The sequence below is a fragment of the Leucopleurus acutus genome (genome assembly GCF_964270905.1).
Source record: "Leucopleurus acutus genome assembly, chromosome: 1".
NCBI lineage: Eukaryota > Metazoa > Chordata > Mammalia > Artiodactyla > Delphinidae > Leucopleurus > Leucopleurus acutus.
Window position 1 is genome coordinate 124,136,156 of NC_139142.1, and position 25,992 is coordinate 124,162,147.

The 25,992-nt window shown below is 36.1% G+C and overlaps 1 protein-coding gene across 1 annotated transcript in view; it reads left to right on the forward strand.

Moving 5' to 3' along the window:
* Positions 1-24,605, forward strand: part of UNC13C (unc-13 homolog C) — a gene marked incomplete at both ends in the record, with an annotated part of 586,714 nt that extends 562,109 nt beyond the window's left edge. The window contains 3 exons of the mRNA XM_082853041.1: positions 20,983-21,075; positions 22,600-22,759; positions 24,320-24,605. Of these exons, the coding sequence (XP_082709167.1) occupies positions 20,983-21,075; positions 22,600-22,759; positions 24,320-24,605 (539 nt within the window). The remainder of the gene's footprint in view (positions 1-20,982; positions 21,076-22,599; positions 22,760-24,319) is intronic.
* Positions 24,606-25,992: the final 1,387 nt, after the last annotated feature.

Below are 25,992 nucleotides of genomic sequence, written 5' to 3' on the forward strand. Positions count from 1 at the left end.
TGTTCACTCTGTTCTCTGTGCCCTCTCCTGTTCGTGATTGGGCATTTCCCCTCCAAGTTCCAGCAGCTATCTCAAATTGGCCCCTGGGACCATCTGGTGAGTACCTATTGGCTAGTTTCGGGCGCTCTGGTTCTCAAATCTGTCAGATGTCCCCATGCTTCTCTTCCAAACAACCATCAGTTACACAAAAGCCTAGTGGCTGTTGGTGGTGGCTCCTGCATTCTCACGATTAGGGATTCATGGGCTACCTTGGCACCGGTCACATGGTAAATGTTTCCCTTGGGTTTGTAGTTTCACCAAGTAGCTGCTCTGTGTGTCTTCTTATGGATTTAGGAAGATCCAGAAATTAGGCTGACACTGTTTTGAGCCATCTTCTCAGAATTCTAGTATGATTTTTTATCATATGGAATGTATTTTTGAAGGAATAGATTCTTGTATATTTAATGAGAAAAATACTTGATATTCATAAAATCAGTTGACTGGCAACTTTGGGAAACCTGCTTATTCTGTATATTGAGAGATTCTTATCTGGTTGTTTATCAATCCACAGTTAATTTGCTACCAGAACCCTATTTGTAGCACTGAACTCTTTCTTAGCCATACGCAGAAAATCACTTCTCTTGCTAATATTCCAATCCAGACATATAACCATTCTCACCCCAAACACCTTCACACATGAACAGTAAAAACACAAGGACCTTCTCTGTTCTAATACATTTTGTTGAAACCTCAGTCCTGAGCATGATTTATTTTTTTACCTGACTTCCTAAATACAGTGTTTCCATTGTCTTCATTACCAAATTCCAAGTGTTCGTTCCCACTTATTCATAGGTCCTTTGATCTCCTCAGGCCACAGATGCCTGATACCAAGGTTTCCAGACCTTTGATTTGCTTCTGCTGCTTTAACCCTCAGTTTATTGATCTGAGACCTGGACCCCTGCCCATCTCTTCATGGAGCTGGCCTTTTCTTAATCCTACACTGGACTGGCTGGCCCCATTGTCATTCATGCCCTGACCTTGTAAACACCACATTGTATAGCATCAGATGGCCTGCTTTTCCCAATATTATATAAAACCTTCACGTGTCATTTAAAAATTTTGGAAAGTACGAGTTTTAAAGAATGCATAATTTCCTACCATGGCCTAAACTGTGCTTAACCATGCATCCTAACACTTGTAGGTTATTTTCAATTAAGGAAAACAACTAAGAATTTGAAATTGCAGGTACTCTTATACCAGAAAAAAGTAACAGCTACAACACCTCTGAGTGTAGGTGGATATTTGCTGTAAACACTTTTTGACTGGGGTGGTAGAAGTTTTTGGGGATCACTGATGTGATACAGTGATGTGATCATCACTGATCACTGTATGTATACATGTGAACCCCTTTATCCTTAAGGGGTTCTCCTTCTTCTGTCTCCCTGATTCCCCCAGAATAAGCTCTAGTTCTAAATCTTTTTTTTTAATTGAAGTATAGTTGGTTTATAATATTGTGTTAGTTTCAGGAGTCCAACAAAGTGATTCAGTTATGTATATATATATTTTTCAGATTATTTTCTGTTATAGGTTATTACAAGATCCTCCAGAGCCTGTTCCCATGCCCTCTGCTGTGCCCCACTACTGAGGCCATCTTGACTTTGTAGTGCTGGGGTAAGCATGGTGGTCACATGGAGGAATCTATCAAAATCCCCATCCTCAGGAAGTTTACAGTTTACTGAATTGGAAGTATATGCATTTTGTGTACAAATAACTATAATCAAAGTAGAAAATACTAAAGCATTAAACAGATTATAAATGAAGTTGTATCAAGGAGAGATTATTTTCTGGTGGAGAGGTCAAGGAGAGCTTCCTGTAGGAAATGGCCTTTGACCTCAGCTTCACATCCTGTATTTATTTATTTTTTTACTTGAAAAGATAATACATTGAAATTGACTTTTTTTTCTTTTTTAGAGCAGTGATATTCAGTTCTAAAGCAAATTCTGCATCATGAATGCAACCAGTTGTAGGCTCTGACTGAGGTCTAATTCTAAATAGTTTAAACAAAGAGGAAAATGAATTGTAAAAATGCTAACAACTCTCAAGTTAGAACTGAGCCACAGGGTGCAGGGATGTGTTGGACTGAGGAAATTACTGGAAGCCAGTATTTAAATTCCTTCAAAACTCTGTCCTTATCTGTATTTCTCCATGCATGTTTGACCTTTTTCAGAGTCGGATCCAAACTTTTCTTTAAAAAGAAAAATAATTTGTAATGCTCTACCCTACAATGGAGTTCCTCAGCATTGTTTGAACTTATGAAGTTTTTAGAGTGATGGCAGTTATAAAGAACACAATCACTGGGAATTATTTCTAAGGCCTTTGGCTTTTTTCCTGATGGTTTCAGACAAATGGTTTTGTATTTTTATGTGTGTTTACTTCAAAACATAAAGTCTCCTCAAAAGTATGTATTCTCTAGATTCCACGTATATGCGTTAATATACGATATTTGTTTTTCTCTTTCTGACTTACTTCGTATAGAGCAGGGAGCTCAGCTCGGTGCTCTGTGGTGACCTAGATGGGTGGGATGGGGGGGTAGGATGGGGGAGTGTGAGAGAAGTCCAAGAGGTAGGGGATGTATGTATACATATAGCTGATTCACTTCACTGTACAGCAGAAACTAACACAACACTGTAAAGCAACTATATCCCAATTTTTTAAAAAAGTATGTATTCTCTAGGGGAAAAAAAGCCAATTTCTCTTCACTTTTCTGAGGTTCAAGTTTTTTTCAGAGGTTCAAGACTTTTTTAAGAAAATAGCATTACTGAAGAGTAGATATTAAAATTTTTCTTCTTAATCAAATCTAAGGCCTAGATTAATCAAAGCTAAAATCTAATCAGTATATTCAAGATACTTTCCTTTAAAATAAGACATATTAGTATTTGCTATAAATATGTTTTTTAAACAAAAATAAAATAGATCTTTCCAAATTAAAATGAAAAAACATAAAGGAATTAACATTTATAAGCACCTGATATATGTTAGACAGCGAGTTCAGCCAATGTTACCTCATTTTGTCCTTTTCATCTTATGAAGAAGATGTGATTATTTTCAGTTCCACAGCTGAACCGAGTGTCAGAGATATTAAAATGATCACCCAAGGCCAAAGCTAATAAACAACAGAGCCAGAATTCAAACCCAAATCTTTCAGATTACAAATTCAGATTTAAAATTACAAAAATCTTCAAGTAGGGTTATTTATGTATCTGTTTTATTCCACTGCTGTATAAGGAGGAAATGCAGTGCACTCATTTCATGGGGTTTTGCCCCCACAAAACCTAGCCAAGTGGCCAGTTTAATATATTAGTAACCAAATGAAGAAACCATGTTTAATTCATTTATTTTTAAACTCTATACAGTAACTCAATTTTTATATATCCAGATTTCAAAGTCTTATTCAATACTGTATAACGATCAGTAAGCAAAACAGACTAAAGAAGGTAAAGAAAAGGAAAGAAGAAGAGGAAACACAGAGGGTTTCTTGCATGAAGTTCTCTATGTTCACTGTACCTGCTGGGAAGTGGAACCATATCTATTCTGTTTCTTTTCTGACAAATGTTATTCATTCTGTCCGTTACAATTCCTTCTGTCTTGTTATGCTGTCTTCGCCAAATTACATTAGATTAGACCAGTTCTTGAGAAAACGTTCAGAGCAATACATTACCAAGCCCTGGTGCATTTCTGCAGAGGAGTTAATTTGTGTATGTATGCCAACCTCCTGCAGAGTAACTGCCTCAAAGTTGGGGACAGTTACATTTTCCTATTAGAACACTAGCCTCTAGTTCTTTAGCCTTTTGACCTGCAATGAAGTCTATGATATTAAATGATCTCTCATTTAATAGTAGCACAATGCATACTATTGTGCTATTTGATTTTTCATACACACCTTTTCATGTCTTATATACAGATTTTCCCCCCTTTAGAGTGGATTCATAATATCTCATAATAAGATATATGATGATGTACTCACTATTTTACTACTTATAAACATATAGGTTGTATCTAAATTTTTTAGCCATTATAAAAATGTTGCCATGAAATCTTCAGCCATACAATTCTTTGTGTATCTATGCAAATATTTCTGTATGACAGGTTCATAGGAAAGAAATTGCTAGGTCAAAGGGAATGATTTAATATTCTAATAAACAACCACAGCAATAATACAGAGGACTTTCTATATGCCAGGCGCTTTTGTAAGTTCTTTACAGGTGATAACATGTAATCTTTACAACAACTGAAGGAGTCAGGTACTACTATTATTATTTCACAGATGAGGGAATTGAAATATAGAGAGATTCAACAACTTACCCAAGGTCACCCAGCTAATAGGTGGTGGAGCCTGAATTCAAATCTAAGGAGTATGGCCCAGAGACTTGCTATGCACGCTGCCTCCAAAACTTGCTTTCCAGTTAATTTTTTATATATGTTATCCCACCAGTTTTGCCAATAATGTATATTATTTAAAAATTTAGTTTTTTTTAATTTAACATTGAAACAATTTTAATCTTGGTGTAACTTCATGATGCAATAAAGTTCAATCAATCAGTAGAACAGACACAGGAGTACACAATGAGGCAGAATATTGAGTACGAAAATGGGTGGTATGGATAAGAACACAGAAGTGGATGCAAGTGACAGTCAACCATACAGGCTGGAGTGACTGGAAAGCCATAAAGAGATGGCAGAGTTCAGGTGGGGGGTACTACTTAAATATATGGAAGGAAGGCTTGCAGAAAGGGATACTGTTGAGTGTAGTGAGGGATGAATTTGATCATAATTGATGGAGGCAGAATTTCTAAAGCCAAGAGTTACTTAGGGAATGTGGAATTTCCCCTCAAAACAACAGGAAGCCTTGGATCTAGGAGAAGAAGAGTAATAGGAAGAAATTTGTATCTTGGGAAGTTTAGTCCTGCTAAGTGATATAAAATATAATAGAAATGTATGAAAGCAAAATGACTTCTTGGAAGGTGACAGAGATACCAGATTTGGTGATGAGATCACAAACTAAGAGAGTAGAATGTTGAAGTAGAGATTGAATCAAATAAACTCTGTAAAGAATAATTGGCAAGGGCTTCCCTGGTGGCACAGTGGTTGAGAGTCTGCCTGCCGATGCAGGGGACGCGGGTTCGTGCCCCAGTCTGGGAAGATCCCACATGCTGCGGAGCGGCTGGGCCCGTGAGCCATGGCCGCTGAGCCTGCGCGTCTGGAGCCTGTGCTCTGCAATGGGAGAGGCCACAACAGTGAGAGGCCCACATACCGCAAAAAAAAAAAAAAAAAAAGAAGAATGGGAAAGATTTAGTTACTGGTTAGGATCAGCAAATAAAGCAGAAAGCAAAAGTTCCATCAGGTTTTCAGTGATTTGAGCTTGGATAGCAGAAAGAATAGTGTCATCCGGTTGGAAATGGGGAAGCTGAGAACTGGAGTAGGTTTGAGAGCACCATAGGTCAATTTTTGGATTTGATGAGATTAAACTAAGAGGGAAAACATCCAGCAATTGTATCTATTAGACAATTAGAAATGGAGTTCATTTGGAAGATGAGGATAAGGACTAGAAATATATTTTTTAAACTTAATAAAGATGAAAGTTGAAACTATAACACTATGGAAAGGAGTATTGAGAAAAGAGAGGAGAGAGCCAAGGACTGATATGGGGGAATGGCACATAACGAAAAGCTGAAAGAAGGTGGCTACAAAGATGGAAGAAAAGGAGTAAACCAGAGAAGTAAACAGTGAATCAAGAAAGTAGACAGTGAAGGAAGTCAAGAGGGATAAGACTACAAGGAGGTATTCAAATATGTCAAAGCCAAGGACATGGAAAATAGCAAGGAATTGGAAAAAATATATTTTTATATAGTTTAAAAAGAGATCATTGGGGACTCTCAAAATTTCCAGTAGAGTTATGCTATACGATCACAAGAGATGACTTAAAACTTGCTTGGACATAAGTGAGGAAGTGTAGATGGTACATTCAAGAAATTTGATGATTAAATATGAGGGAGAAGATAACATCCAAGTAAATCAGAAGGTCGATGCATAGGCTGGTTGAGTTTTTTAAAAAGTATTAATCTCTGGGGGAACTTGTAGGATCCTGAAAGGTTAAGCTATTTTTAATCTCCTTATCAAACTCTTCTGCAAAAATATATGGATATGCTGTTTCAAAACTCTATAATCAGTAATCAGGAGTTAAAAATTCCTAGTTATTGATAAATTTTGTGGTTTAGCCAGTATGAAATCGAAGTTTCTTTTTTTTATAGAAATTTTTTTAAATATTTATTTTATTTATTATTTATTTTTGGCTGCGTTGGGTCTTTGCTGCTGTGCACGGGCTTTCTCTAGTTGCAGCAAGCGGGACTACTCTTAGTTTCAGTGCACAGGCTTCTCATTGCATTGGCTTCTCTTAGCACGGGCTCTAGGTGCATGGGTTTCACTAGTTGTGGCATGTGGGCTCAATAGTTGTGGCTCGCAGGCTCTAGAACGCAGGCTCAGTAGTTGCGGTGCCCAGGCTTAGTTGCTCCGCGGCATGTGGGATCTTCCCAGACGAGGGCTGGAACCTGTGTGCCCTGCATTGTCAGGCAGATTCTTAACCACTGCCCCACCAGGGAAGCCCCAAAGTTTCTTGACACAAGTTTTAAAACATTGTTTTAACTAGGTTTCTTGTATTTTGATTATAAAGGTAATATATACATATTGGAAAATAGAAAATTCAGAACAGTATTAAAAAGGAAAAGATTATTCACAAATCATTCAACTTTTGATATATTTTCTTGCAATTTCATCTTATGTTTGTTTTAAATACTTCAGAAACTTTATAGGAAATTATGTATCCCTTTCATACAGCATTCCAACGTAAGTATTTTATATAATAACTCCTTGTCAATGTGTCATGCTTATATCCAATCACACAGATAATTCATAATTTATGTATTCCCCAGTTACAAAATACTTAAGTTTATTTCTCATTTTCATTCAATATTTTAAATTACATTTACTAAAAATTTTCCAGGCAAATTTTTTCTGTATTTAGAATTATGTTTTGAATAGAATTCCATAAATGGAATTACTGAATCCAAAGTTCTGAATATCTAGAAGGCATGTAATACCCAAGTAGCTTTCCAACTATAAATTTGTTCCAATCAAAAGTTGATTAGAGGGCTTCCCTGGTGGCGCAGTGGTTGAGAGTCCGCCTGCCGATGAAGGGGACGCGGGTTCGTGCCCTGGTCCAGGAAGATCCCACATGCCGCGGAGCGGCTGGGTCCGTGAGCCATGGCCGCTGGGCCTGCGCGTCCGGAGCCTGTGCTCCGCAACGGGAGAGGCCACAACAGTGAGAGGCCCGTGTACCGCAAAAAAAAAAAAAAAAAGTTGATTAGAATATTAGATTTTTCCACAAAAATCTCTAGTTCTGGGTGGTTGTATTTGTTTAAAATATTTGTTAATATAATAGGTAATATACATTAATTTGATTACAAAAGAATAAACATTTTCAATATTTTTTAACTAGTTGAATATTTCTTTTTGTGAATTGTCTATGACCTTTATTCATTTTTTAATGGTGCCTTTGAGTTTATCAATTTGTGTGATTTCTTTATACATTAAGGATAGTAACCCTCTATAACATTTGTTGCAAACATTTTCTCACTCAGTTGATTACTTCCATAGTATGTCTTTTGACATACAAATATTTTCAAATATTTGCCTTTGTGATTTATTTCCTTAATTTTAAGCCCAAGGAGCCTTTCCACATGCAAATATCAAATAAAATTCATCTATATTTTCTTCCTTTTTCAGTTGTATTTTTCAACTTTAACTTAATATATCAGAATTTGTTTTTGGTATATGATATACAGTGAGGATATAAAGTTTTTCTCCAAATAGTAACCTATTCTCCAACCAATTACTGAATAATTCTGCCCTGTCCCACTGATGATTCCTTTGCCATTGATACCTTAAATATATTGGAATTCTGTTTCTGGACCTTTTATCCTATTCTGTCTGACCATTTATAGCCCAGGATTAGACTGATTTAATTATTGTTGCTTAATAAAGTATTTTAATATTTTATAAGAATAATACATTTTCATTTCTCTCTTTTTAAGGAGAGAAAGTTCTTAGTTACTATTCATTTAGTGTTTTTAAAAATTCTTAGTTACTTTTAATAGTTCTATTTTTAGTAAGTTCTTAGTTTCTATTGTCACTGCTTTTCACATGAGCTTTGGATTCTGTAAAAAAAAAAAAATTGAAGTCTTTGGGATTCTGATTAAAATTGCAGTAAGTCTGTAACTAAATATGCAAGTAAGTGACATCCTTAAGACATTTTGTCTTAACTGTAAAGTTTCCAGATATGTTTCATGTAATTATTATTTTATGCCTATATGAAATTTCATTGTTTTATCACATCTTTAATTAACTTTATTTCAGGGATTTTTTTTTTTCTGGCTGCTTTGAGAATGATATACTGTCATCCAGAATCATGTAACTATTTGTTTATTATGTTTTAATCTCTTATCAAATTAATTCAAGAAACACTCTTGTTAAATAATTTTTAAATTGTTATTTTAGTTATTGCAAAAAAAATAATGTCACCATTTCCAGGAGCCATACTGACTTTTCTGTTTTTAATCATTGCCTCCACATAAACTTTCAGACCCTGTATTTATTCTTATTTTGCATAGTCTTATTTTGTTCCCAATTTTGAAAGGGAATTTCTAATGATTCCCATGTGGGTATGATGTCAGTTGTTTTAAAAGAAATTCTTTATCACAGTTAGGAACCATCCTTCAAATCTGAATAACTAAGAGATTTTATCATGAATGGGCACTGAAATTTATCAAATCCTTTTTCAGAATTTATGAGAAAAGTTTCTAGTGATATTTATTAGGATAATAGTTTAAAACAACCATTTCTTGTTAAGATAAACCCTACTTGGTGATAGGGTTGCATTTTATCAATATTTTATTTAGAATTTTTGTATTATATATATAAATTAGTTTAGCTAGGTCTTCTTTTTATACTCTCCATATTAAGTTTTTGTCTCAATGTTATATACATATAAAATTAATTAGGGAGATTATCATCTTGTTCTCTACACAAAAACAAGAGAATTGAAAAAGAAAATAAAAGTCCTTATAAGCAGACAACATAATTATTTACGTAGAAAGCATAAGCAATTCTATAGGGAAACTACTGAAACTAATAAGGCTTTTCCATGAAATCGTTCACTACAAAATCAATATACAAACTCAACAGCATAACTTTACAAAACTAATAGCTAATTAGAATGTGAAATAGAAAAGAATCCTATTTAAAATAGGAGTAAAAGAATACTTACAAATAAATTTAGCAAAATATGTATAAAATCTCTAAAATTTGAAATTTTACTCAAGGTAAGACTAGCTCCATAGCTAATACCCACAACCCCAAACTCCCAGAACCTCTATAATGAAGGGATTGCCATGAGCATCTCTAAGCTGCTACAAAGCAAATTTAAACTCCATAGTCATCTATTCACATGAATTGTTTTTATTTGCACATTTTTCCTGCAAAGATGATAACTTGAGAAAGAATACTTCTGTGTGATGGAAGCCAGACATAGATCAATACCCATTTATTTGATAAGGAAAACCTGCTTTAAGCATGCCTATAATTTCATTATTTTACCACTGATTCACTTACACAACACTAAAACACTAAAACGAAGAGAACAAACTTTTTAATTACTTTCCCATTAAAGAGTTCATCCCTTCCTAACACCTGCCTTCCTGTTCAATCCACACATCATCCAAATTTCTGTTCATTCTCCTCTTACGGAGCTCCTTCACTATGCCATGCACAGAGATAGACACTGGGAATATAAAACTAAATAAGACTACGCTTGCCATAATAAATTCAAATCTAATAAGGAAGGTATATACATTTGGTATCCACCTGATAGTTTATCTAAATCATGCTATTGCTTACTGACATACTTTCTACAACACAACTTCCCCAGTCTGAGGTTCTTTTGGCTGAAATATGTCTCCAAGTCATAGTCTCTGGGGAAACTGTGTGTGTGTGTGTGTGCGCGCGCGCGCGCACCCGTGCATGCACACGTGTGTGTGTAAAATAAATTTTATTGGCTCTTGAATTACATTTTGTTTCATTCATACATAGAAACAACTTTCCTAGATTTAAAATTCTATGATTATAGACTCTCTCCCTCATAACTTTGTAGGCACTGCTCATTTCCTTCTGATTTTTATTTTGTGAGGAAAACTACAGGCCACCTGAAATTCTTTCCCTTTTCTTCTTGGATACATTTCTTCTTCCTCCTGTTCCTCCTTTTCTCCTCCTCTTCTTTTTCTCCTCCTTCTCTTCTCCTTTTCACCTGGATATACATGGGTATAGTTTGTGCTATTTAATTTTTCTAAAACAAATTGAATTCTTTCAAAGTTGAGGGCTTTTTTTAAGCTCAGGAAATTTGCTTTTTCTTATGCATTTGATCATGACTCCATTTTTCATTGTGGTTTCTTCAGGAGCATCACTTCCAGCAATAGGCTTTTGCCTGAGTACTTGAGATATTGTTACCTTTTCCTTGTGCTGTAGAATTTTTTTTCAGAAGCCCCTGAGTTTTATATGTATATTTATCCTCAAAGAAGAAGATCTGTTCACATCATACATTCAAGTAAACTGGATTACCCTTAGCCACATCTCAAAAATCCTTGGTTACTGATAGTTCCAATCATTTGAAGCTGTGGGGTACATAGCACCTAGCCTGACTTCACTTATCTAAACTAGCTCAGTATCTACTACTACGTTTATTGACATCCTCAGTGACTACCAAGAAGGAAAGACATGTCCTAAAGCTCTCATCCCTCAAAACGTATCCTACTCTAGTCTCTTCCTACCAACAATGACTTACATGGTGTGAATACGTACTGCCTTATGAGAGTAATCTTTCTCATCTCATTCTCCTCCAGGTAGTAGTGTTTGCTAGTAGTCATGGTGTTAATGAAAAGATCTTAAAAGAGAGATGCTAACAGATCAGGTGAAATGATAATTAGAAATAATTCTTAGGCACTATTCAAAATTGAAAGTTTAATTTTCTGATTTTTGCCACTTCTGAGTTTCCACCAGGAAAAAACAGCAGTGACTGTCCATATCCATATCCTACCTACTTCCCAAATTCTACTATTCTTTGAAAGTCTGTCCCATTATGTGAATTCCAGAAGACCTTTTTTTTTTTTTTTTTTTTTTGTGGTACGCGGGCCTCTCACTGTTGTGGCCTCTCCCGCTGCAGAGCACAGGCTCCGGATGCGCAGGCTCAGCGGCCATGGCTCATGGGCCCAGCCACTCCGCAGCATGTGGGATCCTCCCGGACCGGGACACAGACCCGCGTCCCCTGCATCGACGGGCGGACCCTCAACCACTGCGCCACCAGGGAAGCCCCGGAAGACCTTTTTAGAGGCAAGCTAGTTTGTCAGTGGAAAGAGACCTTCACTGAAAATAACAAGACCCACCACTGATAACTGCCAAGCTATGGAAATTTGTACAAGACACTTAGCCTCAACTTCCTTACCTCTAAAACAAAGATATCGGATCAGATAGTTTCCAAGGCCCACTCTAGTTCTAACATTAAAACTATATATTTTTCAATACTAAAATATTTCAGGTTAAGATAACTAAACTTTCCAAAACAATTCTAAAAGGATACCCAACTAGCATAGTGACTTACTTCCAGGATTTGACACATTTCAAATCTTAGTAATCACTGATTAATTTTTCAGCCACACATTTAAGCATGCTATAGCATGGAAACTCACTGATATAAAGTAACAATATAAGATGTTTCAATCAATAGTAGGTTTAAGGATAAAACACAGAGAGCTATGAAACCATAAACATCCCAGAATACAAAATTAATTTAAATATACATTTGAATGATTACCATGGGGCTTAATATAAAAAGCTGCAAATGAAAACTAAATATTATCACACACACAAAAATAACCTTAAGATACATAGATGCTTTCTGTCTATGCAGTATGTTCTTTGTCTTAGATTTCACATCTTCTTCTGCCTTTTAGTTCACCAAGACTTTAAATGCCATTAACAACAACAAAAAAAAACAAAACCACCAAGACAGTTTGCTTTCTCCTCTTTGATGTGAAAAAAGGAAGGGGGAGGGGAAAAGAGTAGAAGAGAAGCTATTCTATGAACATCACAGCATGTCAGAGATCTGAGGTCAAATTTCAGTTTTCCATTTACTGACTTTGACAGGTAACTAACATCGTGCCCAACTGCACCATCTATAAAATGTACACGATACCTTTATCTGATATCAGAGCAAGATCTTATCCTTAAAGCATTCAGCACAATGCCTGGCACACACAAGTAATCAAAACTTGTACCCATAATTGTTATCATGACCATGAATTACTTCAAATATAAATCTTAAATAACATGGAGATAATGAGCAAACAAAAAGGAAGGAACATGAGGAAAGCACAAAAGGCATAAGAGAAGGAATAGAGCTTAAGTCAAGCCACTTCCTGGTTTATTCTACTCCTACCACCTCTGATGATATCTAACGACCTAGAAACCTGAATGGAGGTAAGTTACTCCCACCTGGAGCCCTAGACTTGAAGGTGGGAGGAGAAGTAGGGCAGGTCAGCTGATACTGAACTATGACATTGCCAGAGTGGTCATCCCTCATGAATTCACCACACCTTTCCTTTGAGGGGCCCAGCAAAGTCCCATGAGGACTGATTCAAACCCCTTTGTCAGGGGCTTAAGCAGTTTGGTAAACTTGTACAAATGACTTGAGCAGCTGTGATATTTTTCATCTAATATTTTACAGGATGCTAATAGAGACTTGGAGGTAATTATTTAAAACATTACATGAATAATCATTACTAAATGTTTTTTAAATTATTCATTCACAGAATGTACTAAAATTATGTTGGGTGAGAGACTAACTCTATTAGGAGTGCTTATATAATGCTATATTATAATCTGATAGTAATCAGGATCTATTATCAAAAAGCTTTTTATCAAAAGCTGCTCTTCTAAAGAGAACTTCAAATTAAACAATCAGTTCTTTCATCCTCCTGCCCTTTGCCAATGTTTACGCACATGAGCGTTACTCATTCCTGAATAGAGAGTTTGGTATTCATGATCCAATAATGTTGGTGACAAAGGACACATTCTAGGGACCCAGATGTTGATTTGAGGCACAATAGCCTAATTTCTATGGATTTAGAATAGACAAGATTATGTAACAGGCATAGCCTCTGATTAAATCTTCATTAAATGCTCAAACATTGTTAAATAGATGAATAACAAGCTCCATATTAGATTATTTTCATTATTTCATTCCATCACAAGTGGAAATCTCTTATATGTTACCTTTTCTTCTCTTTTTGGAAAATAACTGCTTGATTGATATATACCTTCTTCAACTTGAAGATGCTTCTATTCAATACCATTTTTATTCAGGGATAGGCAGTCAACAGATTTCACCATGCAAATGTTAGATGGATCAGATCAAGGTTATAGCAAACCAACCCCACCAAATGGGAAGTGCAACACAGATGTAAATCACATCTGACTGAATTAAGCAGCTTCCATAGTTTCCGCAACTACAAAGGTATTGTTTCAGCAACCGCAAAGGTATCAAATGAATCAACTCAAATATGTACAATCATAAAAATCACTGTGCAAACTGAAACTGTTCAAAGCAATCCTGCTAATTATTGGGGAAAATTATAATTCTCCCAAGACTTTTGAAAACATTCTGTCAAAAGAAACAAAATCTTTTGCTGTCAGCTATAAATGTATAGGGAAATGAGAAAAGAGAAAACATCTATTTAATATGCTATAATTTGAAGCATTAGAAACATGGAGAATTAAAGCACTTCGTTTCTTTCTAAAATCTTATCGAGTGTAGTTTGAACAGCACTTGCCTTTTTCTTCTCATCACATAACCATAAGGCGCAGCGTCTTTTCTGTGCCTTGGTGAATTGTCATTCCACAGTTTGGACCAGTCACCAGTAGTTCATCCTTCCTGCTTTCGATGCGGTAACATATCTCAGAGTTCCTTTAATGTGAATTTTTTCTCCAATGTCACCTCTACTAGGACATCTTCATCTTCTTTCTCATTTATGTCAATAAGGTCACTTTTCATTAAGCTCCTTGTCTGCTTCTCTAGGGCCCGGCATGGGCAGTAATGTCAACATTCACAAGGTCAGTAATTTTTTTCTATTAATCCATTTACATTCTATACAGGTTTCACTCCAGTGTTATCACTTTTTGTTCCTTAGTTGCACTTTCTTCTTTTCTGGCTCATTCCCTCTTTTGATTATCCAGGTTTTTATCACTGGAAAACAAGTCAGTAACACAGCTACACACTTTGCTATGTGTGAACTGAACAGGGGCACAGTGACCAGTCACCAACAGACTTTAAAAGAAGTGATGTCATTGGTTGCTGAGGATAATACCTATCTGTTACTTATATGATGATTTGTGGACTAAGAAACTAGCAGCAAAGTTTGTACTTTAGGCAATGATACACGTTCAATAGGCCATGATAACTAAAATTTGAATGTGTCAGTGGGAAATGGGTGCTATTTAACTAAACTGTGGGCACTGAAATCCAGGCGTATCATGGAACATGAAAACCCGTGCAAAGTGAGGACTGCTTGCATGTTTAATCAATGAAGAAATATAAACTGGCCATTTAATATGTATCAAAAGAATATTGTTTATTGTATGAATTAGAGATAAGAAGTATGGATTATTAATATGAATAGAGGCTTCCTGCCATTATGGAATATAGTTAGGAAGAAAAATATCTGCATAAGTAACTACAGTACTAGGCATAACATAGGTGCTAGGCATAATATAAACACTGTGCCATGGAAACACAAACCTGGAGTTCTCAGGAGACAATTATGAATAGCATGACTATTAAGCAATAATTGTAATAATGATAAAACCTTTTACACTAGTTGCATCTACTCAAAATTGTCAGAAGACGGTCACATTCCTAATTCCACTTTTTTAGGGTTGTACCATATTAAGCAGGCAGCTCTCAAGACTATGTTTGACTTGGTTGAGCAGTAAATTTCACATTTTATGTTAGAAAAGGAAATGTGTATTTTCTAGTCAATGTTTCCACCCAAGAGGTTCCACAAAATTGTTCAGGGACTGCTGAGTACATAAGTTTGATTTTTAACATGCTTTTCCCCACCAATGCAGCCCTCCAAATCTTTTTAGAAAACACACACACACACACAGAGTTAGGATGTACAAGTGGAAGACGAGAGAGCAGCAGTTTGGGAAAGGGAAAAACATATCTATGCATTTAGAGTACCTTTTAAAAAGCTTTAGGCACTTTTCTTTAGCTGTTAGTTGTTTCAAACAGCATAAAATTTCTCCTCCATAAGTAAGAGCACCAAAGAGAAACCACATATTTTCCTAATTCAATTTTTATATATTCTCCAATACAAATCAAATTCTATAACAACAGAGTTAAAGCCTTTAAATTACCTTGGTACAGTTTCTGGTTAGAAACTCAGATGAAGAAATGGTACCTCCTGGTGAGTGCTCTGATGGAAGGCTTTTCTCAATTACAAATCTGTTAAATCAATAACTTTCCTGACCATAATTTCTAGATGTTTCCTCTGGGCAGAAGCCAGCCATTGCTACATTACTGCTTATAGTAATACATATAAGACCACACATAAAAGTCTTAACCACAAACCCAGGTGCTGAGCAGGCTCTGATCCTTGGTGTAACAACAGAGACAAATACACAATCTGGATGTATTTTCAGTGTTGCTGAGACACCATCTCTCATTCACTCTGATTTCAGCAATAGTTAAACAAAAAACCTTTAGTAATCAAGAAAACTCATTTCACTGAATTCTTGATTAATCAAAGGTTTTATTGATACATCAATAGTGGGGAAGAACATTCCCTAATAGACATTCAACATGAGGGCTCTTAACCTTCCATCTCTAGCGTACTCAGCCCAGAAAATCTTACTGAAGAAAGTCAGAATTCCAAAGTTGTTGGGGAAAACTCCAGTCACTCATGTTGTCTTATTGCAGTATTTGATTTAGATAACTATAGCATCAATGGATTTTTCTCCATAATTTTTCTATGAATCTTTGAGGTATTTAATAACTTTGAAATACTCTTATTAAGAATTATTGTCATCATAAACTTGGATCCATTTACCAGATAGCTGTCATGTGCAAGGCACATAATATCCTACATATTTTTCAAAATTTTCCCTTTTTAGCCTCACCATAATGTTGCCAGGTAGGTGTGTTTATCCCCACTTTACAAATAAGGAAATGCAAGTTTATGGAGTTTTAAACTGTTAATGAGTGACAGACCAGATTCATGATCAGGGAAGTCTGATTTCACTGCCCAGTTTTTTTAATACTATGTTATAGTATTTGAGGAAATCAGGAATATAACTACAGATTATTTTTATAGAATAATAAAAGATGAGTATTTTACAGTAAAGGTGTTTGGACAGAGCTTCATAAGATAATGGAGGGAGGATGTTCCAAACATGTGGTTTGAGTGGATGAAAACATGAAGAAAGTTTTGAAGAATGAAGCCAAAGACAACGGCTTGGACCAGAAGTGCTGATGAAGGAAAGGTCATCAGAAGCATCCTTGCAAGGCGCTGGCTTTTAGGATTTGATTCAAGATGTAATAAGATGCAAGTGGGAGGTTTTCCAGAAGGGAATAGGGTGATAAAAATGATCTATCTTTTACACAGATGAGACAAATTCTTTCAAAATCTAGGTCTGACTGTGCCACCCATAGCCAAAAACTTAACAGACTTCTCTGTATCTCCAAGATAATGTCTAACAACTTTTATTTATTTATTTTTGTCTAACAACTTTTAAATGGCATTCAGAGGACCCACATTTTCTTTAACATTTCCTCTTGTTACTCCATCTATGTTTGCTCCACCCATAATGAACTCCTTGCGAATTTCCAGGACACACCATTCTCCTTTATGCATCCACATGTGGGCGCATGCTATTTTCTGCTCCTTTGTCTAAAAAAAATGAATTTCAACCCAACCTTCAAGAGTCTCCTTAAGCATCTTCTCCCCTGTAAAATCCATCATGATAACAGTTAAGTAGTGAGTATCCGTATTTTATGTCCTGTCTCCCCCACCAAAAAGAAATTGTCTCAGTGTTCCTCAAGACCTAATAATATTGTGAAAATACTAGAGGCATTTCCATTAAAGTTATGAGCAAATCAAAGATGTTAACTCTAGTAGCCAAGGTCACAGTAGGAATCAGATGGCGCACTCAATTAAGATTATTTGAGAAGGATTTAATAGAGAAACTATGGACAAAGGTATGTGCTGGATATAAAGAGACCAGAAAAAATAGTCAACTAACCTCCCTGCAACAAAAATAACAAGGGAGGAAGAAGCTCCTAAAACCAGGAAAGAGACTGTCTCCTGTTGAGGGCTGGTGAGGGGAATTTTGATTTTTGGTTGCAGGATTCAGCCAGCAAAAGGTGACCCCACAGGAAGGAGACTAAAGAAATAAATACCTGACCCGACTCGACTCCCTCCTTCCCCTGCCTTGCCAGGACTTCTCAGCGGCAGTACAGTAAAGAGGAGACCATTGAATTGTCCATCTAAGGGCAGAGTAGAGAAGGGTGGAAAATGAATTTGGAGAGCCAAATGGAGGATAACAAGCATGTCCACGTCTAACACTGTCAATGGAATGTAGTATTAGAAACATAAGCTAATAAGCCAAGGCAAACAATATGAGGTATAAAAAATGGAAAGGAGAAGTGTCATTCACTGAAAATAATATGATTGTATTTCATTTACTCAAAAGGGGTAAATGTAAATCTTTCATTAAAAATTCAGTTGGCTGAATAAAAAAATCACTAGCCTTCCTGTTATAGAATATAATGGAATAAACGGTCCCATTTAAAATAGGATGAGATACCACAACTAGGAATAAGCTTTTAAAATGTTTAATATTCACATGAAGAAAAATGTAAAACATTATTAAAATACACAAAGGAGACTTGAATAATGGGAAGATATATTCTATTTTTCATATCATAAATATGTCGCCAGTTTAGGAATGATATCAAACTATTTTATTTTTCCAAAAAGTGTTATCAGCTTCTCTTATGAGCCCTACTTTCTACTGCATAGACACCTCCCTCATTGATATCGACACCCAGGTACATACCATGTTAATTACTTGCACTATTAGAAAGTTATTCAGGTTCTAAGACCTTGTTCTGCTCACATTAAAGTTTTAATCACTTATTGGATATAAAGCTCTCCTTCTTTCTACACAAGCAGGGGGAAATGGTGACTCTAGCAGTAGAAGCAGGAGGTGGAGGAAGACATGAGCTTCTGTAATGTGTACCTTTCCTCTTTCTCCTGGACGTAGTTTCCCTGATATTGAGGAGGAAGGAAAGAGAGAAAAGAGAAAGATGACTCTTTATTTAAACTTCAATGGTTGGGGACTTCCCTGGTGGTCCAGTGGTGAAGAATTCAGCTTCCAACCCAGGGGATGTGGGTTCAATCCCTGGTCGGGGAACTAAGATCCCACGTGCCCAGGGGCAACTAAGCCCATGCACCACAACTACTGAGCTCGTGCACCTCAACTAGAGAGCCCACGCGCCACAACCAGAGAGAGAAAACCACGCACCATAACTAGAGAGAGAAAACATGGAGGCCACAACTAGAGAGAAGCCCATGAGCTGCAGCAAAGAGCCTGTATGCTACAATGAAAGATCTCGCATGCCTCAACGAAGATCCTGTGTGCCGCAACTAAGACTTGATGCAGCCAAAAATAATAAATGAATAAAATAAAATAAATAAACTTCAATGGTGGCCATTAGTGGTCATTATCTATTTAAAGGTCACTGTCTATTCAGTTAGTGGTAGGAGCTTTTCCAGCTCCTTCTCCTAGGGGAAGTACAAGCTTGCTTGATAGAACCGGCTGGTGTGAAACTTATTTCCAAATAGTTCCCCAGGGCATTGATGAACTCTTCCAAGACTCGAGACCTGGCCACTTTTTCCTGCTGCACCTCACCTGGGCATAGCACATTCCTTTGAGAGGCCTGCCTCTTTACCACGTCTGTGACAATCCCTGATAAAACCAGATCCTACAATCACATTATCCCTCTCTTGTCCCCAACTCTGGCACTTCAAGGCCATTCAGGAGCCATCTGCCATATTTCTCAGCAACCATGACTTCAAGCAGAGGGGAAGGTCCTGGCATACTCTGTGGCTTGCTGTTCCTCACTGGGCCATGTCCAGGTCTGCTAAGTAGGCAGCCAATTAAAAAATGAAATGCTCATCTTGCTGGCATTTCCGGAGTCTAGGAGTACTTCTCTTGGCGTTTTCTTTCCTTCACCTCAGGAAAAGGAAACATTTCCGCTCTTCCCTTCCCACAGAACAATGAACAGTCCCTTGGCTAATGCCCAAAGTGATCCATTTCTATCTTTCGATTCTTTTATTATCAAATGGCTGGGGTGGGGTGTGGGTGAGAGAGCTGCTTGTGGTGAAGCAGCTCTTCTCAGCAGGTCCTGTTAAGAGGTTCCGGCTGAAATCCACTGATTTCCTGAAGTTAGAAATTGGAAGTCTCTTAGAACCTTTCATTTTCAGCTTGGTCACTAGCCATTTATTTTACAAAAATAAGATTCTTATTACTCTCATATATATTGTAAATGGTTAAAATCTCTATGGGGCAAAATTAGAATTCCACCTACCTTTGACAAATAAATACCATTTCTAAAATTATAGATAAACTTGTAAATATGAAAAATAATTATTTGTTACATTTTGCTCATAAGAGTAAGAGATTAGAAACAACCAAAGTGTAGTTAAATAATGGATGTTCGTATAATGGAATAAAGGCTAAACATTATTTTAAATGTTTTAAATATTTTAATGTTTTCATTAGTAAGCAGATTAGTGATTCATTTTTAAGCAAGTACTCAGGGAACACTGACTTTGTAGTTAATGCAGTGATATTCCAGACTATATTAAAGAATGGGGCTTAGCTTTATGTATACTGAAATGGAATGATCTTCTTAATATATTTTTAGGTGAAAAGACAAAGGCAAGGTAAATGATAATTAGAGCATGTGCTTTTATTTGTGAAAAAAATATACATGCTTATAGGTGATATGTTAATAGATAAGTGTGTGTGTGTATGAAGTTGATGTAGTTATCCCTGTTTTACAAATGAGAAAACCAAGACTTGAGAACCTAGCAAATTCCAATCACAGAACCAGTTGCAGCATAACTATGATTTGAATTCAAGCTTATCTGACCCCAAATCACAGGCACTTTCCAATACAACATTCTTAACCTTTGACTAACGTTTATCAGGGTGGAATTGACTACTCCTTTTTATACCATCAGTCGACCTTGTAAATGTATCTATTTTAGAATGTATCACACTATACGCAGCAATGTGCGTATATGTTGCTCTCCCCTGGTCTAGCGTGGGCCTCGTGAGGGCAGGTGCTCTGTAGAGCCATCTTTGTATCCTGGGTGCTCTGGTGTGGTACACTGAAGAAAAGCACTTCACAGAGGAATGAAAGGCATGATACATCTTTGTACGTAAGCAACAATGGAGGAGAGCTTTATTACGTGCCTAGTAAGGCAGCTGCCTTTTTTTTTTTTTTTAACAATAGTAATACTAAGAGTGTGCCTTAAGGTATCTGAGTACTATATGAAAGTTTAGCTAAATGGGCTAAATATGATTATACCCAAGCCTCAAACCTGCGTAGCAAATTTAATTTAGTGAACATTTATCAAAATCTATTATGTGCTGTTAACGAGAAGAACCATTTATTTCTATGATCACACTTTACAGTCCCTTGTGCACAGAGTGCTGATGTCCATTATTAAGTGGTCTGAAAGGTCAGGCCAGTAAACTTTTGCTGATTTGCAGGTCCCTCCTCCAGAGATTCAGTGGGTCAGATATCTGTTCATGTGGACATCACCGCCACCCCAGGAACAGGAGAGCATAAAGTCACTATAAAAGGTATATTTCGGGTCCAGGTAGATAAAACAGCCTATGAGACTTTAACCTCTGCAAATAATTATATCAAAAATGTTTTTTCTCGAATCTCTCTTTAAAAATCTATATTAAATGATTTCAGGGCATGCTCGGAATTTCTTCATGAATCTAGAACTTTTGATTTAAAACTGAAACAAATGAGTGGCACAGGTACTTAACCTATGTTACCTGAAATATCTAAATGGTTTAAATACATTGGTGATTACATTTCAAAACTGTATACATTGAACATGTTCTCTATGGTTGAGGCTATGATATACATTCAACATTGGTGCTGTGGTTGGCTCCAACTTGCCAATGACATTTTAGATGTTAAGTCAGCATGTTCTTACTATCCACATAATCTACCTACTTTTTCTATGTGATTTCCAACAACTGTTTGATTTTTTTTAATGGGTGGTTGAATCAATTGGTTTTATATTGTAAAAGCACAATCTGAAAAGAGGGGTCATTTCAAAGATATAATTTAATGATTAATACTTTCCTCAATAGAACCATGTTCTATTTTTATATTATTATAGACTTAGTCACTTTAAATGATATCTACTTTAATCAAAGCCATGGCCTTCTAACATATTTTAAAATTGCATTACCTAATGTATCTTTGTATTATAAAAGTAACACTGCTATGGGCTATAATAGATTATACACAGTACTGGTAATCATACAGAAAAGTGGGCATGACTATATATTCCAGTGTCACTAAATATATTTGAAAAATATTTTGACAATGCATATCAAATGGTAAAAGTTTTATCAACCTTTTACATTAGCAAATTTAATTGTAAGACAATTCCTTAAGGATATCATCATCAAAGGATGAGCAAACCTGTATGAGAATGTTCATTTAAGTATTATTTATGATGCCTGAAATTAGGAAACCGCCATGATATGCAACAACAAGTGATTGGGTAAATATAGAATGAAATGTACATATAATGAAATATTTGCTGTTGGAAAATATATAATAAATTAGAATGCTACCCGTGATGGGCTTAAAAAATAAAGCTACTTATAAGACTGCAATACATTATGATCCCATTCTATATATAAAGATTGAAAACATCATACCAAAATATTAACTCATTGCTTCTGAGTGATAAAATTATATATTTTTAAAATCTATTTTCTGTATATTTTCTGAATATTTTATGATGAACATATAATTTTAATAAGAAAAGCATCATTTTTTCACCTAAACAAGAATCACAACTTTTCAGTATTAATGATTGTCCTTTCAATTACAGCTCACATTTGCCATCCCAATGCCACATGGCTTAGAGCTGAAAGCACCATCAGGCGTGCAGCCCAGAGAGTAAATGGCTTTTCCTTGTCAGTGGGGTTAGGGTGCTATCAAATGCAAGTTACAACTTCATACATCATTTTAAAAAATAAAAATTCACTCTAAGGATCAAAGGGAGAGTCTAGGATTCCACACATTGGTTTGCTAATACTTTATATTCCTGTCTCTTTCCTTTTGGCTTTTAGTGATTGCTATTAATGACTTAAACTGGCAGACCACTGCAACGTTCCGCCCCTTTGTGGAAGTTTGTATGCTGGGACCCAACCTCGGAGACAAGAAGAGAAAACAAGGCACAAAGACAAAAAGCAACACATGGTCACCAAAATATAACGAAACATTTCAGTTGTAAGTTATGACCTGACTCCTTTATTCAACCAGGCAATAGGCATTGTAGAGCTACACTTATGAGCGACTCACAGGGTAGGAATGGCACTGGGCTTTGCTAAGGAAAGCAAAACCTGTGGGTTTAAGGATTCCTGTTCATCATTGATCCAAGGCAAATGAACAAGGCTCTGTTTTTAGTTCTCTTCCATTTGTTTAGTATTTGTCCAGTGCCTACCATGTATCAGGCAATAGTATAGGCATTGGATATATGTAGAAGGAGGACTTTGCTCTCGTGGAAGTTACTCTCTAGAGGTAAAGAAAACATATGATAAACAACATCATAAATAAATAAAGTTATCATATGATAGTACTAAGCAGAGCATTAAAACAGGGTGATGCAATAGAGTGATGGGTTGGCTGCTTAGACGGGGTGTTCAGGGAAGCCTCTCTGAGCATGTGCCTTTTAAATAGGAACCTGAGAAAATAAAGAACCAGTCATGTAGAGAAGAGAGTTGAGAGCATTTTAGGACAAGGAAGATTGCGAGTGCAAGGATTCTAAGCAGGAGCATGCCTGGCATATTTAAGAAACAGTATGTAGTGGGCAAGGGAGTGAGATAAAATGAATTTGAAGAGGTGGTCAGGTACTACATCACACAGGGCTTTGAAGTCAGTGGTAAAGGAGCCTGGGTCACATTCTAAGCTCAATAGGAGACATTGAAGGATTTTCATATGAGGGTTTGAACAATCTGATTTACATCATTAATGATTATTGTGTTTGCTGTATAGAGAAGTAACTATAGGGAAGGCAAGACCAAACAAGTAGAGATAAGTCAGAAGGCTATTGCAGTAGTCTAGGTAAGAGATAATAGTGACTGATCAGATAGTCTTAGGGAGGAAGGAAGTAGTCAAGAGATGGAAAAAAGTGGACCATCCTCAGTCCCAATCTTGACAGGTCTAACTGTTGCTATAGGAAAGAGCTGGCATTGAAGTACCAGGCTCTGCTGGAACTGATTTACTCTGGAAATTTTTAAGCAATTTAACATCTTGTGAACAGTGCTTGGTAGTCTGTGCAGTGTATTCCCCTGAGAAAAGGCTCCTAGATATAATAGCGTATCCAGGAGTCTGAGGTAAAGAAAGGAAATTGTAATAACGCATGTTGAAATGGCACAGAAATTCTTCCAAACGGTACCCGTCCCCCCCTGGCCTAGCTTCCATGACCCCTAGTAACGCCTCCTACCTCTATATCACTGGGAAGACCTTGCCTCCAATGATTAATTACAACATAATATTTTAATTCCAGTTTCTATTAATATCCTTAACATCAGGGCAGTAAAGCATTTTTAGATTGATTTCCTATTTCCATCTAGGGAAGGAAGGAGTTTTTAAGTTCGATTGCAGTGACAGCTATAGAAATACAATCTAAGTAAAATTTAAAGGATATTTGCATCAGAGTTCAAAGACAATGATACTCTATTTGCCAATATAATATTCTGAGCAGTATATAAAATTTTCAACAGTCTATTAGAACCATATTGATCCCTATTTGAAAATGCTCAAAATCCATATTTTTAATCCACACAGCATTCTGAGTAAAGAAAACCGCCCACGGGCCTATGAACTTCACCTTTCAGTTAAAGATTACTGCTTTGCCAGAGAAGATCGAATTATCGGAATGACAGTAATTCAGCTCCAGAACATAGCAGAAAAAGGAAGCCACGGGGCATGGTATCCCCTATTGAAAAACGTCTCTATGGATGAAACTGGTTTGACTATCCTTAGAATCCTCTCGCAGAGGACCAGTGACAATGTGGCTAAAGAATTTGTAAGACTTAAATCTGAAACAAGATCTGCTGAAGAGAGTGCTTGAAAGAAACACTGCAAGATAGCATCTATGAGAATTCATAAACTATAACTGTTTGACTACTGCATGCATGTGCAAATACACGGGAATGTTTATTTCACTACGTTTCAGTGTTTGCCAGTACTCAAGAACAATGTCTACAAGGTATGTGGAAAACCTGTGGAACTTTTATACCACTTCTGGTCTTTGAGAAATAAATGTTCCATGAAGTGCCAAAATTATGATGTAAAGTGAAATATCCAGAGCATCTTTTAAAATGTTTATTTCATTACCAATTTCTCGTCCATTAAACGTACTAAAAAACAGTCTCTTAAGTTGGTCCATTAGTTGTCCGTGTTACATTGGTGTATATGGCCAGTAGGTATGAAAGCATCTGTTACTCAAATTCTATTTTATTTAGACTTACCTCATTATAGATGTCTTACAAATACCCTTTTCTATCATGACTAGAAATGCAGTTACTTCTAGAAAGCATTTGTAATTTTATAGTTGCAGGTATATTGTGATGATTTTTGCATACATATTAAAATAGAAAATGTGGGAAATATTTTATGCCAACCGGTTTCCAACCTTTCTGAAATCACTGTGAAGAAATGCTCTTAAAGCAAACTTATAAAAAGTAATGCTAAATAGTTTAACAGTGTTTGATATATCAACAGAACTTTGTTCTTTAAAACTGCCAAGGTCACATCACATTTGTAAAAAAAAAAAAAAGGTAAGTTGAAGCATTTGCCATCTAGCATTATGTCTTGGCTTTACCAAATTTCATTCTTTAGAAAGTCATACGACTAATGGTTTAGGAGTATGATGGAAGGTTTGTTTCTTAAATTACCTATGATAAGTAATTATACTGTTAGTGTTTTCCTTCTGACAGTTATGACTAACTCCTTATTTACTGAGTGCTATAATCAGTTAAATGCTTTTCTCTTTTTAGAAATATTCAACAGTTTTTACTGAATGCAGCATTACTATATATTGCACTGGAGCAAAATGTCACATCTTCAACTATTTAGTGAAAAATGTAAAATTAAGTCTGAAGAAATTGCTTACAGTTTTGTAATTTATGTTATTTATAAGCCCAAGATGCATACAATGCAATAGGAAAACAACTTATTACAGCTCGGTAGATAAAAATATAACTAGGTTAGAGTGTGAATATGAAATAGTCTATGAATATTTGCATTTTCTCTGTTTTTATGGTTTGACTTTTTAGAATCTGTACCTAAGTACTTGGCTGTAGAACAGGACTTTGTAGTTGTAACTTATGGTCATAACTGTTAGTGGGCAACATACATATGCAGGAACAAGATCCTGTTATAGTGACTGTGCTTTGTGAACAAGCTGGTCTGATATGTTAAGAACAGAAATGAAAAGTATCATGACTTTCAGAACC